General features: G+C 35.2%; 1 protein-coding gene and 3 gene segments (V, D, J or C); all 4 read left to right on the forward strand.

Annotated features, from left to right (window-relative positions):
- Positions 1–2,540: 2,540 nt before the first annotated feature.
- On the forward strand, positions 2,541–2,999 carry LOC107678894 (Ig kappa chain V-III region NG9-like). The segment is given in 2 exon segments: positions 2,541–2,577; positions 2,686–2,999. Coding segments are annotated over 2 exon segments (351 nt in total).
- An 844-nt stretch (positions 3,000–3,843) lies between these two features.
- Positions 3,844–10,654, forward strand: LOC107678895 (uncharacterized). Its single transcript, XM_016474313.1, has 6 exons — positions 3,844–3,883; positions 3,990–4,285; positions 7,440–7,501; positions 7,600–7,657; positions 9,535–9,681; positions 10,589–10,654. Exons 1-6 carry the CDS (start codon positions 3,844–3,846, stop codon positions 10,652–10,654), a joined length of 669 nt encoding a protein of 222 aa, XP_016329799.1.
- A 6,156-nt stretch (positions 10,655–16,810) lies between these two features.
- Positions 16,811–17,341, forward strand: LOC107678896 (T-cell receptor alpha chain V region RL-5-like). The segment is given in 2 exon segments: positions 16,811–16,850; positions 16,938–17,341. Coding segments are annotated over 2 exon segments (444 nt in total).
- Positions 17,342–17,995: 654 nt separating this feature from the next.
- On the forward strand, positions 17,996–18,758 carry LOC107678897 (Ig kappa chain V-VI region NQ5-61.1.2-like). The segment is given in 2 exon segments: positions 17,996–18,071; positions 18,415–18,758. Coding segments are annotated over 2 exon segments (384 nt in total).
- Positions 18,759–19,069: the final 311 nt, after the last annotated feature.

The raw sequence follows: 19,069 nt of genomic DNA on the forward strand, positions 1-19,069 counted from the left end.
TCACTTTTCAGACCGATGAGCTTTGTAAAAATCGACGCGTTTCAGAAAGGCGGGGCATAGAGGAGTAACAATAATGTACAGTATGTGGAAAATAATGTGTTTTTGAACCTTAAACCGCATAAACACATTGCATTACACAAAATACACAAAATAATGTTCTTTTTAGCAACGTCCTATGACCCCTTTAAATCACACTTAATAAGAAGCTCCTTATTGCTTATATACACACAGATTACCCACACATTTACCACAAATGCTCAGAAACTGCTTTGCCATTTGCTACTTACATAATATATTCTTACCTTTATAAAACCCCCTAAAACAATTTTATTTTTATTTGTTACAATTATTTTGGAAGCTGCCTCAATTGGGACACAGATGGTAAAAATATTTTTAGCCTGAAGGTGGCGATATCTACATATACATCAGTGCTTCTCAACTGGGGCAAGTTCAAGTTCAAGCTTAACCGGTGTGCACCGTTTTGCTACAGTTTCCGGTTTGAACGACATGTTTCCTGGAAACGGTGAGCAACGGCATAGCACAACAACAGTGATCAGCAATAATGATAAGCCTAATACTCACAATAAAAATAATAAGGTCATATATATCATAACACAGTCTCGGAGGAAAGAAGTGGATTATCCTTCACCTGAAACGTTTGTCTTTTCATCCTGAAATGCGAGGCAAATGTTGGATCACAATAATTAGGAACCACAGTTTCCACAAATCCCAGAGATGTCTAATTGTAATTTTCATAACCGTTTCAGGTTAATATAATTAGCACTTTTAACATTACATGGATGCTTTAACATATATAACTTGTTGATGGTTTATAGATGATGATAAAAAATTTTTGCAGGTGCATTAGCAGACGGCATTGGTCCAGTTAACAAGGATACCAATATGATCCGAAGAGAAGGAGATTCTGTGACAATGATCTGTTCATATGGCAGCAGTTATGTCTATCTCTACTGGTACAGACAGTATCCAAACAGAGAACCAGAATATTTACTGTATAAAGGTGCCCGATCATGGAGCAGTTATAGAAATCTACCAGACCGTAGGTTTCAGTCGACCACATCTGAATCATCCACTGAACTCACTATTAAGAGTGTAACTCTGTCAGATTCAGCTCTCTATTATTGTGCTCTAAGAGTAGCAGCCCAGTGATACAAAATGCCCGAGAAGCTTCACAAAAACTCACACACTCTTATTTCTTTGAACAACAGCAATCAAATGTGTATCAAACCACAGAAATAAATAAATGAGAGGATATGGTAACACCTATTGAACAATAAACTGTGGTTCATAAACTGAGTTAATTTTTCCTTCTTCCAATGAACAAACTAAATAAAATGTTATTAAACTGTAATTGTAAATTGAGGGAAACTAAATATCTGATCTTTGATTAGTAGTAAGAGCAGATAATTAAAATATCCCAGTTGTTATTTCTTCCCTTAAAAATAACATCAAAATAATGAAACAGTGTTATGTTAATATGAATTATATGATTATAATTTCGGTAACACAAACGGTATAATTTAATTGTTTTTGCAAAACAAATGGAATATGTAATGCATGTTTACTACACGATTTTTGCCCCGATTTTCCACCGATTTACAGTCTGGGGAAGTTGATGCTAGTTGCCAAAGGTCAGAGTCAGTCTGTAGATTTGAGTTGACAGATTCCATAGAAAATCCATTAAATTACCTTAAAGTGACAACCATCAGTTTATATGTAAAGTCTGTTTATGAAGTATTTACATAGATGTTCACTGTGGAAGAATCAGTTTATGTAAAATCTGTTTATGAAGTATTTACATAGACGTTCAATGTGGAAGAGCATAAAGAGAGCACACTGAGTTTAATGGGAGCAGCAAACGTTTTTAATAAATTTCATGTAATATTTATTAAAACGACAAGATTTAGCAAAATAAATAATCTAGGTCATGTATTAAGTTCATACATATTTTATCTGCTCTATGTTGCTAAAACTATCTTTTGGATCTAACTAACTGTAATTATTTCCCACTTCCAAGTTCCAGGTTATAATATGCAAAAGTCTAAACATGAATCTCTTAATTTTACAGTAAGTAGTGAAACTTACCCAGAATAAAGGCTTAAACATCTAAAAAAAAATGCACATTTAAGGAGCTCCTCTTTTGGTGAAAGTTTTCAGACAGCTTTCAAAATGACACCCACACTATTCATAAACAGCAGAGCACCTCCTCACTGCAGCTGTTCATCTATGCATCCATTTCAATCATTTATTTCATTTATCAAACGTTTACAAGTTTGCATGTATGAACCTCAAAAACGATTTACATCATGAAAAGAAGAAATGGGATTGGTTATGATGTCAATGACCACACCCACACTATTCATAAACAGCAGAGCAACTCCTCACTGCAGCTGTTCATCTATGCATCCATTTCAATCATTTATTTAATTTATCAAACGTTTACAAGTTTGCATGTATGAACCTCAAAAACGACAAGCTGTGATCAAAACCAATTCAAACTTTTAAACTGAGGTTTCAACATGGAGGTATGTCTGCTAGTGATTCTCATAATTTCAGGTGAATATAATTAACGCTTTAATCATCAAATGTTGTTTTTGACAAAAATGGAATTTTGATTAATGGAAAGGTCTGATGGTTTAATGTGCAACTGCAATTACATTACAGGTGTGTTTGCTGACAGCATTAAACCAAACGACAAGGATACTGATATGATCAAGAGAGAAGGAGAGCCTGTGACACTGAGCTGCACATATGATACAAGCAGCAATTATGTTTATCTTTACTGGTACAGACAGTATCCTAATAGAGAACCTCAGTATTTACCTTATAAAGGTGCTCGGTCATATAGCAGAAATGAGGATATACCAGACCGGTTTCAGTCGACTACATCCCAAACATCCACTGAAATCACTATTAAGAGTGTAACTCTGACAGATTCAGCTCTCTATTACTGTGCTCTGAGAGTTGGAACCCAGTGATACAAAATGCCTGAGAAGCTTTACAAAAACTCAAACACACAATTCTTGCTTTAAAAGTCAGTAATCAAATGTTTATAATACCACATATATAGATTGTAAATAACAGAATGTGGTAACACCTGCTGCACAATTTAGGAGAGCATGAAAAGAAGGGGAGATATGATAATGAACTAGAACAAATTGCTGTTTTACAGCAAAATCAATTTGACATTTCATAGAAAAATTTTAAACTTTTACTTTTAATTTTTTACATTTAAATAAAAACAGACAAAAAAATCTTAATCTATAGATTTACAAAACCAGAACTATGTTATCTATCTTCTCATGTGAACTAAAATGTTCAATAAGAATGGAGAATTAAACTAGACTGCGTTAAGTGCATTTTACATTAATTGCAAGAACAATGATGGTGTAAGACATTCAATAAGAATGGAGAATTAAACTAGACTCTGCGTTAAGTGCATTTTACATTAATTGCAAGAACAATGATGGTGTAAGACAACTGTTTGCCTTATGTACAGTAGATTATTCTAATATGCACAGTGAGAATAGATTGCATAAAAAGAGTTACCTTCTCATTAGGGTTGATAGAATAGGTTTTTTTTTACATTTAGTTCACATCGGTTAAATCGATTAATTTGAAATAAAAAGGGATAGTGGATTGGTTGTGATGTCACTAACCACACCCACACTATTCATAAAAGCAGAGCACCTCCCCGCTGCAGTCATTTATCTATGCATCCATTTCAATCATTTATTTCATTTATTGAAAGTTTATAAAACCACCAATACCTCCTTTAGCTGCAATCAAAACCAATTAAAACATTTAAACTGAGGTATTAACATGGAGATATGTCTGCTACTGATTCAAATAACAATTTCAGGTGACTATATTTTACGCTTTAAAAATCAAATGGTGTTTTTGACATGATGTTTTGGTTTATGGAAAGGGCTGATGTTTTAATGTGCAATTGCTATGTTTTATTGCAGGTGTGTTTGCTGACAGCATCAGACCAGATAAGGATACTGATATGATCAGGAGAGAAGGAGAGTCTGTGACACTGAGCTGCACATATGATACAAGCAGCAGTTCTGTTTATCTTTACTGGTACAGACAGTATCCCAACACAGAACCTCAGTATTTACTGTGGAAAGGTGCTCGATCATACGGAGGAGAGCATAAAACAGATCAACGATTTCGGCCAGCTACATCCCAAACATCTACTGAACTCACTATTGACAGTGTAACTCTGTCAGATTCAGCTCTCTATTATTGTGCTCTAAGAGTAGAAGCCCAGTGATTCAAAATGCCTGAGAAGCTTTACAAAAACTCTCACACACTGTTATTGCTTTGAACTACAGCAATCAAATGCATATCAAACCACAGAAAAGTCAGTATTCAAATGTTTATCACACCACATGTATATCTTTTGTAAACCACTGAGACTGTAAATAACTGAATGTGGTAACACCTGAAGTACATGAGAGGGGAGAGGACATAGAAGAACTTATAAAAACACTTGTTGTAATTCAGTTTGTCATGTTAAAGTTATTCCTATGCATGGCTTCATAAAGTGATGTAAACAATCAAAGCTGAATTATATTCTCAACTGTATGTTAAAGGCACAATATGTACGTTTTCGCCGCTAGAGGTCGCATTTTCAAAACAATAACAAAGGCGAAGCGTGATGACTCTATATGAAGGAGAGTGGAACGATGGGAGATGTCATTTTCAGCATCCAGAGATGTCCGAATCATGTTCACGGATGTAATGAATTCAGTTTTTATTACCTGTACCTTCCAAAGTTATTCAAACAGCGAATAAATTATACAGAGAATGCGAGCAAAGAACATTTGCATTGTCAAGGAACAGTATGACTGACTTCAGTGTAGCGCATTTAAGCACTCTCAAAAAACTCCCCTTATAATCAGTAAAGCTGTCTATGCACTGTTTGATGAATGAACCTCCTACACTCTTAAAAATAAAGGTGCTTCAAAAGGTTCTTCAAGCGATGCTATAGAAGAACCATTTTTGGTTCCACAAAGAACCATTCAGTCAAAGGTTCTTTAAAGAACCATTTCTTTCTTACCTTTTTATAATCTGAAGAACCTTCTTTCACTTCTTTCACCCTTTGTGAAACAGAAAGGTTCTTCAGATGTTAAAGGTTCTTTATGGAACCATTTGGGCAAAAAGGTTCTTCTATGGCATCGTGAAGCACCTTTATTTTTAAGAGTGTACTTATATCATACGTACATCTGCACTTTGTTGTTTATGATGGGAGAATTCGCGAGAGAGCAGAATTCAGTCAGTGAGCGCACACTGAACAACAAAACTCCGGCGTTTCAGCGATGACTTATCTGAATGCCTCTGATTGGCCATTTCATTCATAAACTCAACAGACTCGAGTGTGATTGGTTATAATGCACAACTCTGTAAAAACACGGAAAAAGAATCATGGTGCAACATTGAGGAGATCTAAATTTAATGCTGCAGTCAACACTTTTCATTTCATTTACATTTTATTCGCGACAGCTGTAATAGATTTAGTTTAACTGTACAGCAGCATTTTTGTCCATGTGTGGTGCCATAGTTTCTAAAAGCGGAAACCGATAGCGTGGATATTACGTCATTGATAGGCGACAATAAACCAGGACGAGCCATTATTTAAAATTGGAATTTCTCTGGATTTACAAATGCGTGGGAACTTTTGGGATAACATATGTGCACCACTGCATGAAATATATCACACTGTGCAAGTGGTTTTTGGATAATTTATTATGAAATCTTACATATTGTGCCTTTAAACGTATGAAAACAGGGTCAATCCAACTCAAATGGTCCAAATATTTTAAAGTTGGAATTATTGCAAAACCATTTATTTATTTTTACTTGCCTTGGTTTGACTAGTTGGTACATATATAAATTGTGCACATTCTTGTTCCTTAGTTTAGAAGTTAAGTCCAAATATAATGGTATTGATCTCTCAAAGTTCCACTTTTGGGGTGAATTTATAATGATTTGAAGGTTTGAATGTCCTGAATGTTTTTAGGGAGACTTTTACTTATTTTTTTATTTTTTTTAATAGATGAGAAAGCACAATTTTATACCCCTTACATTTGAGTTGATTATATCTGGTAGAGGAAGCTGAAATTTTCACAAATGTAAATCCACATATTCTGTTGTAATAATCTTGAATTTGAGATTCTGGTAGGATTCTACAGAGCTAGAAATCTGGGGAAAAGCCTATACTTTAGTCATGTGCTTAGCAGAATAAACAGACATAATGCACAACAAACAATAAACAATACAGCATAACAAACAATAAAAATGAACAGTATTTTATAACTTTTTTTTTTTTGGACATACAATAGCTAATGCTGTAAGTGAGGTCTAAAACAGTGGTTCTCAACCAGGGGGCAAGTTGTTAGGAAAAATTTTTAAATTTGTTGTGGGCTTTGAATCAAAAATGCCCACTGTAGTTAAACCAAGTCAAATAAAAGAAAAAAATTGATGGATTTCTTGACAAAAGTTATGGTAGAGAGGTATGTACATAGGCTAAAGAAAATTAAGACTACAACAGCACTGAGCTGATATATATAATTCATCTCATTTTCAGCTCAAAATAAGTTCTATGTTACATTTTAATTACTCTTAATCTTAATCTTAATATCTGTTATGCACAAGCTTTACCAGAAAGATTTAACAGCTACACTGGAATAAAAGTACTCATTAGAGAATGACAAAGAATGACAAGTAACATGCTGCATTAAACACAAAATTTTGAAGTAGAAAAACTGAAATAGTACTTGCTTGTTTGTTTTACAACTTTGAAAAATAATTTTACACCGTGTAAAGGGAGCTGTATAGGTCATACACTGTGTAAAATTATTTTTCACCAAACAGCTCACCAACATTTGTAAAGGAATGCACTTCATGTAGTATCACTACAAAATGCCATATTATGCAAAATGAATAACTGCTAAATAATGTATAATAATGCTAATACATAATTGATTTTTATTTTTTTTTAATAGATACAAATTTACTTTTTTTCAAAATATAACAAAGCTATCAAATCAATCATTAAAATAAATTAAACTTCTGTAATTCTAAAAAGAACCAGGAGAGGGAGATATGCACTTTATACTGATATTATAAAGAGTGAGTATCTGAAAGTGTTATGAGCTCCTCCCTTGCTTATATACAGCAATAATTGCTCTGAATCTCTCTCTTTTCTCAGTTACTCTGTGATTGATTTGTCTTATCTTTAGGTACTCTAGCATCTTGAAGAACAAACAATGAAATTATGGCTGTTGGAGACATTAATAATATTTGGATTAGTTATTCTTGGTATGTTTAGTATACTACTCTTTGTATGTTTGGTTTTATTTTTACATGATAATGCTTTTTGTCACAGAATTATTCTTGTGTGTTACCAGGATGTCAATCAGATGACACAGTTGATCAGCCACTTCATGTTAGTGAACTTGAGGGAGAATCAGTAACATTGGACTGTAAATATACTACAGCCTCACCATCACAAGAGCTTTTCTGGTACATATAGAGAACAGATGAATCTCCTAAACTTGTGTTACAAAGGAATTCATATGGAGGAGGAATTAATGGAACAGAGTTCCAGGAGAGATTTTACTCTGAGGTGAAACCGTCAAAATCAGTTCCACTGATAATCCAGAGACTGTGTTTGCCTGACTCTGCTCTGTACTACTGTGCTCTGAGGTCCACAGTGTTAACAGGATGCCTCTCTCTCAAACAAAATCATATGAAACCTATACAGGGGGGTGGGGGTTGGGTAGAGGAGTGCTTGGACCTGATGTCTTTAGTCACACCCACATTAGTAATAAACAATAGACCACCTCTCCACATATAGTAATTAATCATTTGAGTAAAACTCAACAGTAATTGAAAAATCTTCAGAACAGATCTCATCAAAAGCATAAACATGGAGAAACATCTACTACTGATTGTCATAACAGTATCAGGTACAGTAAAATACAATTTACATGTTCACATTTTTAAGCTGTGTTTAAGTAACAATAAACAATACAGAGTAAATATCAAACTATTAAATTACACAGTTTTTGAAATACTACCTTTTAAATGGGCTGGGTTTCAGACATACTGTTGTGTCTAAAATGTATATCCAGATGTATTTCCTGACAGCACTGGATCAAAAGACAAGGACGCTATAATCAGTAAAGAAGGAGAGTCTGTGACAATGAGCTGCACATACAGTACAATCAGCAATGATGTTTTGCTTTACTTTTACAGACAATATCCAAACACAGAACCCCAGTATTTACTGTCAAAAGGTGCTCGATCATAGAACCATGAAGAGGATATACAAGACTGACGCATTCAGTCGACTACATCCCAATCATCCACTGAACTCACTATTAAGAGTGTAACTCTGTGAGATTCAGCTTGCTATTTCTGTGCTCTAAGAGCAGCAGCCCAGTGATAAAAAATGCCTGAAAGGCTTTACAAAAACTCACACGCAAAGTTGAACAATAGTAATCAAATGACTCCCAGCCACATTTATCTCTCATTTAACCCACACAGAAAATATACACCACAATATGGTAACACCTGTTTATTTAATGGAAGTGAGAGAGGATCAAAGTAAATAATATTAAGGCTATGTAACAAATTAATTAATTAATCAAATCTCTAAAACAGAAATAAAAGATATCTAAATAGAGATATTACAAACCCAAAATCTAATAAAAATGACAAAAACAGACTGAAATTAAAACAAAAACTGAAAACATAAAAATAAAAGCTAATAAACACAAAAACACTAAAAAACAATGAATATAGGAGGGGTCTTGATGGCACTAACCACACCCACATAACAATATCAGCAGACCACCTCTGCAGTGCACTGCTTTCAAGACAACATTTAAAATAACTAAGAGTAAGCAAATATTAACAAAAATTCCTAAAAACAAACAGAGCATTGATTACAAAATCTATAAGCATAAAATATTCAAAATAGTCTTGATCTGAAGAACCAATGGTCCCCAAAAAAAACAAAATCACTGGACTTAATGATTACAGACCGGTCGCTCTCACGTCTGTGGTCATGAAGTCATTTGAAAGACTGGTCCTGGCCAACCTGAAGGACATCACTGGAACCTTGCTGTATCCTCTTCAATTACCGTACAGAGCAAACAGGTCTGTGGAAGATGCAGTCAACATGGGACTGCATTACATCCTGCAACACCTCGACAGACCTGGGAATTATGCAAGGATCTTATTTGTGGACTTCAGTTCGGCCTTCAATACATCATGCCTGACCTTCTCTCAGACAAACTGACCCAGCTCTCCGTGCCCACCTCCATCTTTCAGTGGATCACCAGCTTCCTGACAGACAAGTAGCAGCTAGTGAGACTGGGCAAACTCACATCCAGGTCTCTCACGATCAGCACTGGCGCCCCCCAGGGTTGCGTTCTCTCCCCACTGCTCTTCTCCCTGTACACAAATGACTGCACCTCTAAAGTCCCCTCTGTCAAGCTAGTGAAGTTTGTGGACGACACTACAGTCATCGGCCTCATCAAGGATGGAGACAAGTCTGCTTACAGACAGGAGGTTAAAGAGCTGGCTGTCAGGTGCAGTCACAATAACCTGGAGCTCAACACGTTCAAAACAATGGAGATGATTGTGGACTTCAGGAGAAACCCCCTGCACTCCCCCCACTCACCACCATGAAAGGCACTGTGGCAGCAGTGGAGTCATTCAGGTTCCTAGGCACCACCATTACTCAGGACCTGAAGTGGGACATTCACATTGACTCTATTGTGAAAAAGGCCCAGCAGAGGCTGTACTTCCTTCACCGGCTGAGTTCAACCTGTCACAGGAGCTGCTCACACAGTTCTACTCTGCCATCATTGAGTATGTCCTGTGTTCATCTATAACTGTTTGGTCTGGCTCAACTACCAAATCAGACATCAGGAGACTTCAACGGACAATCAGGACTGCTGAGAGGATTATTGGTGCCCACCTGCCCAACCTCCAAGATCTTTACACTTTCAGAGTGAGGAAAAGGGCTAAAAAATCACTCTGGACCCCTCACACCCAGCACACTCCCTCTTTGAACTGTTGCCCACTGGCCGGCGCTGTAGAGCACTGAGCACCAAAACAGCCAGACACAAGAACAGTTTTTTCCCCCAGGCCATATCCCACCTGAACAACACATAACACATCTCAGGACTGTACATCTGTAAATAATTCTGCACATTCACAATTCTGTCTATTGGCATTTTCTTTTTCTCTATATTGTATTACTATATTGTTATTTATAATTTATTGTCTACTTTCTTTATTATTAGTGTTTTTATTACCTTAAATTATATGTATGTATGCACTGTGTTTGTACTTTCTGTACTGGAAGCTCCTGAGACGAATTCCTTGTGTGTGTAAACATACTTGGCAATAAAAAAAAATCTGATTTCTGAGAGAAGTCTACTACTAATTCTCATAGCAGTATCAGGTAACATACAGTACACTTTCAACCTTTTATACACTTTGGTTCAACACGTTGTCAAGTATCAGTGATTTTTAATTGCAGGTGTGCTGTCTGAGCATTGGACCAAGTGAAAAGGATACGGATATGATCAGGCAAGAAGGAGGATAGTCTGTGACTGGAATGCTCATATAATGCAATCAGCATTTATGTTTTGCTGTACTGGTACAGACAGTATCCTATTAAAGAACCTGAATTTATACTGTATAAAGGTGCTCGATCGTGGAGCTATACAGAAGATATATCAGGTGATAGGTTTCAGTCGACTACTTCCTACTTCACTCGGTATCGATAATGCTGCTGTGTCAGATTCATCTCTCCATTATTGTGCGTTGATGAGCTGTCTATACAGCCCAGTGTTACAAATTATTGGGAGGCTTTACAAAAACTCACAAAATGATTGCTTTGAAAGTCAGTAATCAAACTTTTAGAAAACCATAGAGGCTGTAAAGAAAACTAAATGTGGTAACACCTGCTGAACAAACAGGACTGAAGGGAAAACTATATATTTATATTTAGATCATGTGGCATTATATGATGAGGGTTACGTTGGAAAATTAACAAAAGTGTTTGTGACGTTGAAAAATACAATACTTGAATTCTCTTACATAATACCATTAGAAAACCAGGAGTGGACTGTATGCATTTTTTTATTTAATTGATATCGTGCCTCAATATTAAAGATAATAATCCACTAATGTTTAAAGAGAATACTGGCAGAAAATAGAGTAGTGCAAGATCCATCACAGAGAAATATTCAGAAAAAAACAATGACAGTAAAAAACTCAAACAGAAGATAAATGGCTAAAATGGAGACCCTATTAATACAAGATAAAATGCGTTTTGTTATAAAGGCTAACTGTAGTGTCATATCATCATATCAAAGAAAGTGTGACATTGTTTTGTATAGCTCTTTTAGATTGTTTCAATAAACCTGTTTTTGAAGCGAACTTTATGAGGTGGCTGCTGTTTTTGCTTCTTTTGTCTGACTGTTACAACTCTCCCCAGTATGTGTTACAACCTACCCCGGTAGCGGGGTAGATTGTAACAAAGGCACTCCATGTATTTGACATCAACTTATAAGGGCTGTGATATACTTGCAGATATTTGAATTGGTGCCTTTTGTAGTGAACAAATGTGGGTACTTTGTATAAAAGTCTGAGCACTCGAGCTCAAAAATTCAGTGAGTTACAGATGTTGAAACAAAAAGTGTTACAACCATACCCGGTCTCCCCCTAAATAATAATGAAAAAAAATTAAAATAATAAGCTATTGTAAGGAAGAGACAAACACTCCATGTGCTGATTCTGCAGAACAAGCTCCTCCCAGCCACTGTATACACAGTATGATGATATTTAAAACAGGCTCATCAAAGACAAGCTGAAACAACTGTGCTCTCCAGTGCATTTAAACAGTTCATTCCTGTCAGTTACACAGTACAGTTATTATAATGACTCACTGGGAAAGACATTTGATTATCTTTATAACATATTTCTGGGGTGAGTAGGATTCTTTTGAGTCTCTAAATCTGCCCTATTATAACATGAAGAATATTAAATGATTTTGCTTGAAATTCTGTTCCAGGATGTGATTCTCTGGAGAGTGTTGACCAGAATACAAGAGTTCAAACTGCTGTTGAAGGCAGATCTGTTATGATTAACTGTAGATATGAAACCAGTGATCTATCCCCGTATCTCTTCTGGTACCAACAAAAGATGAATGGAATCCCCAAATACATGATGATGATATTTGCTACAACTGTACAAAATGACAAAGAGTTTGAGGAGAGATTTAACGCAAATCACAACAAAACTTCAAAATCAGTTCCACTGACAATCCAGGATGTGAGTGTGTCTGACTCTGCTGTGTACTACTGTGCTCTGAGGCCCACAGTGACTGAAACACACTCAACACTCACACAAAAACTTATGCTGCTGAGTTACACCTTCTGATGGTTAATGATATTTGCTATATTTTTTATTTCTATTAACACTGTGACTGATTAATTTCACTATTAGTTATTAACCTAAATAACAAATATTTATAAAATATAAAAATATTGCCTTGATTGACTTATACAGGTATTCATATATTTCCCCTACTATATCAGAAGCACGTGCTGAGTTACACCTTCTGATGGTTAATGATATTTGCTATATTTTTTATTTCTATTAACACTGTGACTGGTTAATTTCACTATTAGTTATTAACCTAAATAACAAATATTTATAAAATATAAAAATATTGCCTTGATTGAATTATACAGGTATTCATATATTTCCCCTACTATATCAGAAGCACATTTATTATTTTAATATTCTTTTTTAAAATTTTAACAATTTATATACAATTTTAATGAATGCATAACAAATTGTATCGTCACCTTGTAATAACTCGTGCAATGCAGAAGAGGGCGACAAGCACAATTATTTTGAAGAGCTCTTTTGAAAAACACTTTTCTTTGACAAAAATCCCTTCTCTGTTTTCATAAACAATGCTCTTTTTAGTCACTGCTTCGTTTGCTGAAGATCATTCAGTCACTCATCACTATAACACCATATAGTTATCACTATAACCATTTGCATTTGCTAATTTAGATTGAAACATTAAGATATGCATATATCTTGAGCAGTTGAAGTTCACCCAAAAATGAAAATTCTGTCATTGTTTACTCACTGTCAACTGTTAGGTTAGCAACATTCTTCAAAATATCCTCGTTTGTGTTGAACAGAAGAAAGAAACACTTACAGGTTTAGAACAAGTTTAAGGAGAATAAATAATGACAGAATTTTCATTTTGGGGTGAACTATCCTTTAATCTGTCAGAGCAGGATTTACAGAATAGATTTAAAGGGGTCATATGATGTTGCTAAAAAGAACATTATTTTGTGTATTTGGTGTAATGAAATGTGTTTGTTTTAGGTAGGCGTGGCTGACTCTTAACTTTTATAAAGAATATCTCTTTGGATTTGAGACTTTAGTCTTTGCAACTTTACAGATCTTCTTTATGCACCAAGAGCTTGTAACACTCCAAAGGAAAAATTTTAATCACATCATATGACCCCTTTAATTTAGCTATATAGCTCTTATATACAAAAACCTTTGCCTATTGTCATACTGTCTTTAGGTAAGGGAAAATGTAGTCAGTCAATCATTACTGCAAAATTATCCCTGACAGGGTGATCAACAGAACCCAAGTACAGAGTGTTTCAGGATTATTTTATGATTATATTTTATATATATATTATATATGATTATATTTTATGAACTATAACTTTGTGGCTGAAATAAATTATCATTACTCCCATGGTTTCAGATATGACCTCAATGAGCATTCAAATGAGCACAAATAACTGTACAGATTGTTTTGCGAACAATAACATTAATATGATCATTGTTATTCAGATTTATTCAGATTTTATGGATATTTTATATGAGCACAGGAAGCATGCAATCATTTAATTAGCCAGTTTAGTGCAAATACAAATAAGGGTGATTTAGAATAAATATTAGGCTATATGTTTTACTGTGTATGTAGACAAACACAGCAGACCAATGTTAGTGTTTCCAAGTTTTACAGGCGTGACATGTTAAAATGTACTTAAAACATACAATTGACTGTTGTAGTACTTGTTAGACACCTTATGTTGTCCTCCTGGTTTTTGCTGTTCTTAAGTGATATTTGAGATGATTTTTTTTTCTTTAGAGAGATTAAAGATTTTATTTTATATTTTATTTTATTTAGTCAGTAGTCAGTAGAGTTTTAGTAAATTCCAGTTCAGGAATTGTCACAGTTTGGTGTTGAAGTTTGCTATAAAAGATTCAAAAGGATCATTGTGTTTTAATGGGAGTGCAGCTTTTAGGGGAGGTGCTATCTGGAGACATCATCTGCTAGACAGTGGAGGGTTGCCTTCTAAAAGTCTGTGCGGCAAAGGAACTAATCCACTGCAAAATGGTGCTCAGCTTTTTACTTTTCTTCTGCACTCTCGCATGTAAGAATTTTATGTTTATATTCTTATATTATTATATATTTTCATATTTTCCATTCTATTTAATTGTATTTTTTTCTTTTTTTTGTATCTTGTGCTTTTTTAGTTCATGACAATGGAGATTAAATCTGATTCATAGGTGTCAGTTTTGGGAATGTCATCACACCAGTCCAAACTGAGGTGTTTTGGACAGAGGGGGGAAATATAACTCTGTCCTGTTACTACTCCTCAGCGATTAGTCTGCAGTGGTATCACCAATATCACGGTTCAGCTCCTGAATTTCTTTTGATAATACTACATAGGACAGGGAAAGTTTCACAAAAGTCTAAAATTGCAGAGCTAGATCCTCGATTCTCTTTAAAACTGAATGAAAAGAAACCCCATGTGGACCTGGAGATCTCCTCTGCTAAACTGACAGACTCTAAACTGTACTACTGTGCCCTGATGCCCACAGTGACAGGAAAACAAACTACACTGTACAAAAACCTGACTTGTGTTAATCATCCAGTGGGTTAATTATTAATCATCCAGCATATTTCTGCAGACATTTGTTTGTGCTAGCTTAAAAATAATAAACAAATAAATAAATATCAGTAACTTGCTAAAGAAAAACATTTCTCATGTTTTAATATATCAGTTTTCTGTAGAACCTATACAATTATATCTGAGAATACATTTTGTTTATACTTGAAATCAATTGAAAGAAAACAAAGTAAAAGTGGCTCAAATTTACCATTCAAGAACGCACATTATTTCAAAATAGACACATGCTGTTCTGATCTCCAGCAGAAGGGGGCAACATAATCTCACAAGTTATGTTTCACAAGCATTTCACTGATGTTCACCAATGATGGTTTAGTAGTGAATGTTGACCAATGATTATTAAAGTAACACCCTGGTGAATGTATATTTTTTTCACTTGCTCTGTGTAATTTTGGTAAAGCAAATTCATTAGATACATAGATAGATCTCTCTGAAATGCAGTGACATGGTAAGCGTAAAGGATCAGTGAAACAGTAGTGCATAGAGTGTTTCACTGACCACACCAACATTAGTACACAATAAAACTTCACTCAGTCTCAGTGCATTCAAAGTAAAAGTGGCTCAAATTTACCATTCAAGAACCATTATTTCAAAATAGACACATGCTGTTCTGAGCTCCAGCAGAAGGGGGCAACATAATCTCACAAGTTATGTTTCACAAGCATTTCACTGATGTTCACCAATGATGGTTTAGTAGTGAATGTTGACCAATGATTATTAAAGTAACACCCTGGTGAATGTATATTTTTTTCACTTGCTCTGTGTAATTTTGGTAAAGCAAATTCATTAGATACATAGATAGATCTCTCTGAAATGCAGTGACATGGTAAGCGTAAAGGATCAGTGAAACAGTAGTGCATAGAGTGTTTCACTGACCACACCAACATTAGTACACAATAAAACTTCACTCAGTCTCAGTGCATTCAGTCACTCATTAGCTACTCTCACATTTTATATATTTTATGAAGTCACATTCAGCATACTTTATTAGTTACAAATTTCCAATAAATCAGTTTAATAATACTATAAACTAAAAGGTGCTCGATCATGGAGGAGCAGTGAGGATATACCAGATGAGTTTTAGTCAACTACATCCCAATCATCCACTGAATTTACTATTGTAAAAGCAGCTCTGTCAGATTCAGCTCTTCATTACTGTGCACTTTATGTAGAAACCCAGTGATACAAAACACAAGAGAAGTTTTACAAAATCTCACACAAATTTAATGCTTTGAAGAGTCTTTAATCGATCAGTATCAAAACATCATGTTTTTGTAAACCACAAACAGGGAATGTGGTAACAGCTGTGAATTTAGGGGATAAAAAGAGTCACGTAGCATGTGAATATAATTTAGCATGTATTGCATATTCTTCTCATGTTAGCTTGTTTGTTAGGTTATCTCTTCTCATATTATGTTGTGTTTATAAGTCTCATTCAAAATGATAGAAACTCATATATGTGCAAAATAGTCATAGAATATTGGCAATAAGCAGCAGAACGAAGAACACAAATGCATTATCAAAACACAAAGAATTAAAAGAAATTAGCACATATTTAAACAGCTACTGTATGCATGCTCATTTAATCTTTTCTTAGGTGCTTCAGATTTAATGTCAGGACAGAAGGAGGAGTTTAGCACAGACTCTATACAGCATACAGAGTAGAGATGAACATCACACAACACTGTGTGGAGCAGCTGCTCTGTTTTTAGCTTGTTCTTGTTCAGTGAGTGAACATGTTGATCTATATTATTATACTGCTGTTATCAACTGAAGGTATAATACTGTAAAAATAAAAGCAAAAGCATTTTATTCAAACAGAAGTGTTTAAAAAACTGAATTTAATGCCACTTTCATTTGCAGGTTCCAGAACCTCAGAAGTCATCACTCCAAAAAGAGACAGAGAATTTGCTCTTGAGAGTGACAATGTGACACTCTCCTGTAACTACAGCGGTTCTGCTCGTGGTGTTCACTGGTATTGTCAATATGCAGGTTCACCACCACAGTTCCTCATACTGGAATATTCAGGGGTAACAACTCCAGCTAATCCACCCGTTCCAGGAATAACCATCAATCACAGAAAAACAGAAAGCCATGTGGATCTGATCATCTCCTCTGCTGCAGTATCAGACTCTGCTGTGTACTACTGTGCTCTGCAGCCCACACTGACAGGAAACCCTACGGCATTGTACAAAAACATTGTACAAAAACAGTTTTCATATGCTTATCAAGCCCTGATAGAAATGTGCAAACCACAGCTTGACTAACACAAATGTCCAAAAAAAAAAAAGGACAGCTCCTACTGATATTCCTACTGATATCAAGTAACACACAATATTGTAAGCTCATAAGGGATCTTCCATTGAAATCCCACATAATGATCACCATGAACACACTGTAGGATCAGAGACAGATTATCTGCTTCATAAATTCAGGACTATAGTTTTAAATCAATTGTATTTTGGGAAAGAACAGGATTTTTCTACTGACATTTTATTATATTGATTTAAATTTTTTATACAATGTTATAAAATAACATTTATAACATTAAATAGTCTTCATTTGAAACTTAATTGTAACAAACATAAACATGCTTTCTGCACATCTGGATAATTATTGTTATAGAACCCTCATTTCTGTCTAACATGCAAAATCTATATCATGTTTATGTTTAAGATTACACCCCTAAAATATGTCACTGAAATGTGTTGTACCTTGTCATTTATCTCTCTATCTATATTTATAAATATTCTTTATTTCTATTCAATATGTGTGATTGTGTTATAAATAACATTTCATCATTTATATTGTGTGAGATGAGGGCTGAATGTTGTCAATCTGAGTAGGAGGAGTTTAGCACAGATGTTGTATAATAGGACTGTCAGCATTTCACAAGTCTTTTTCGATCATCTGATGTTTCTGTGTGCCTACTGTTCACACCTGATTATTGTGCCAAAATGTTTATCTATTTAATTATATTACTATCATCAGCTCAAGGTAGGATATTGCCACATATGCTTAAACATTTTAGGATGAAAACATGAATTTCCAAATTCATGAAAACATGATTTCCTATCATGAATAAGACCAAATTCAGGTTTTGCGTAATTTGTAAATAATGATTCCCTAATTGAAACAAGAAGTTTGTTTGAAAATTCTGACTTCCCAGAAATGCTTTTTTAGTTAACCAAGCTAACAACAACATTGCATTATTAAGTACTGTATATACATTTTATTGCATTTAAATGGAGAATGTATATTTAAAAGAGGAAATAAATTTCAGATGTAATTTTTCTTTTCTCCTTTTTTTTTTTACTTTAAATTTATGCTTTAAATGCAGGTTCCAGAGCGGCAGAAGTCATCACACCATACAGTGCTTATCAGTTTGCTGATGAGGGTGACAGTGTGACACTCTCTTGTAGCTACACTGGTTCTGTTCAAGGTCTTCACTGGTATCGGCAATATGCAGGTTCACCACTAAAGTTCCTCATAATGGATTCCTATGGGGCAGTTACTAAAGCTGATCCTCCAGTACCTGGAGTCTCAATCCATCACAGAAAAGACAACAGTAGTGTGGATCTGAAGATCTCCTCTGCTGCTGTCACTGACTCCACTCTGTACTACTGTGCTCTGGAGCCCACAGTGAAAGGAAATCCACTGCATGCTGTACAAAAAGCTGTTTAAATAAGACTGAAAGAGAGAGGTGGGGATGAGGGTTTATGTTTAAAAAAAAAACTGTCATACTGTGAAAAGTGGGAAGTCGTGGCCTAATGGTTAGAGAGTTGGACTCGTAACCCAAAGGTTGTGGGTTTGAGTCTCGTACTGGCAGGGATTGTAGGTGGGGGGAGTGAATGTACAGTGCTCTCTCCCACCTTCAATACCACGACTGAGGTGCCCTTGAGCAAGGCACTGAACCCCTAACTGCTCTCTGGGCACCGCAGCAAAAAAATGGCTGCCCACTGCTCTGGGTGTGTGTTCACGGTGTGTGTGTGCAC

This window comes from Sinocyclocheilus anshuiensis, unplaced genomic scaffold (assembly GCF_001515605.1).
Source record: "Sinocyclocheilus anshuiensis isolate Anshui unplaced genomic scaffold, SAMN03320099.WGS_v1.1 scaffold1576, whole genome shotgun sequence".
In the NCBI taxonomy this organism is placed as follows: Eukaryota; Metazoa; Chordata; class Actinopteri; order Cypriniformes; family Cyprinidae; genus Sinocyclocheilus; species Sinocyclocheilus anshuiensis.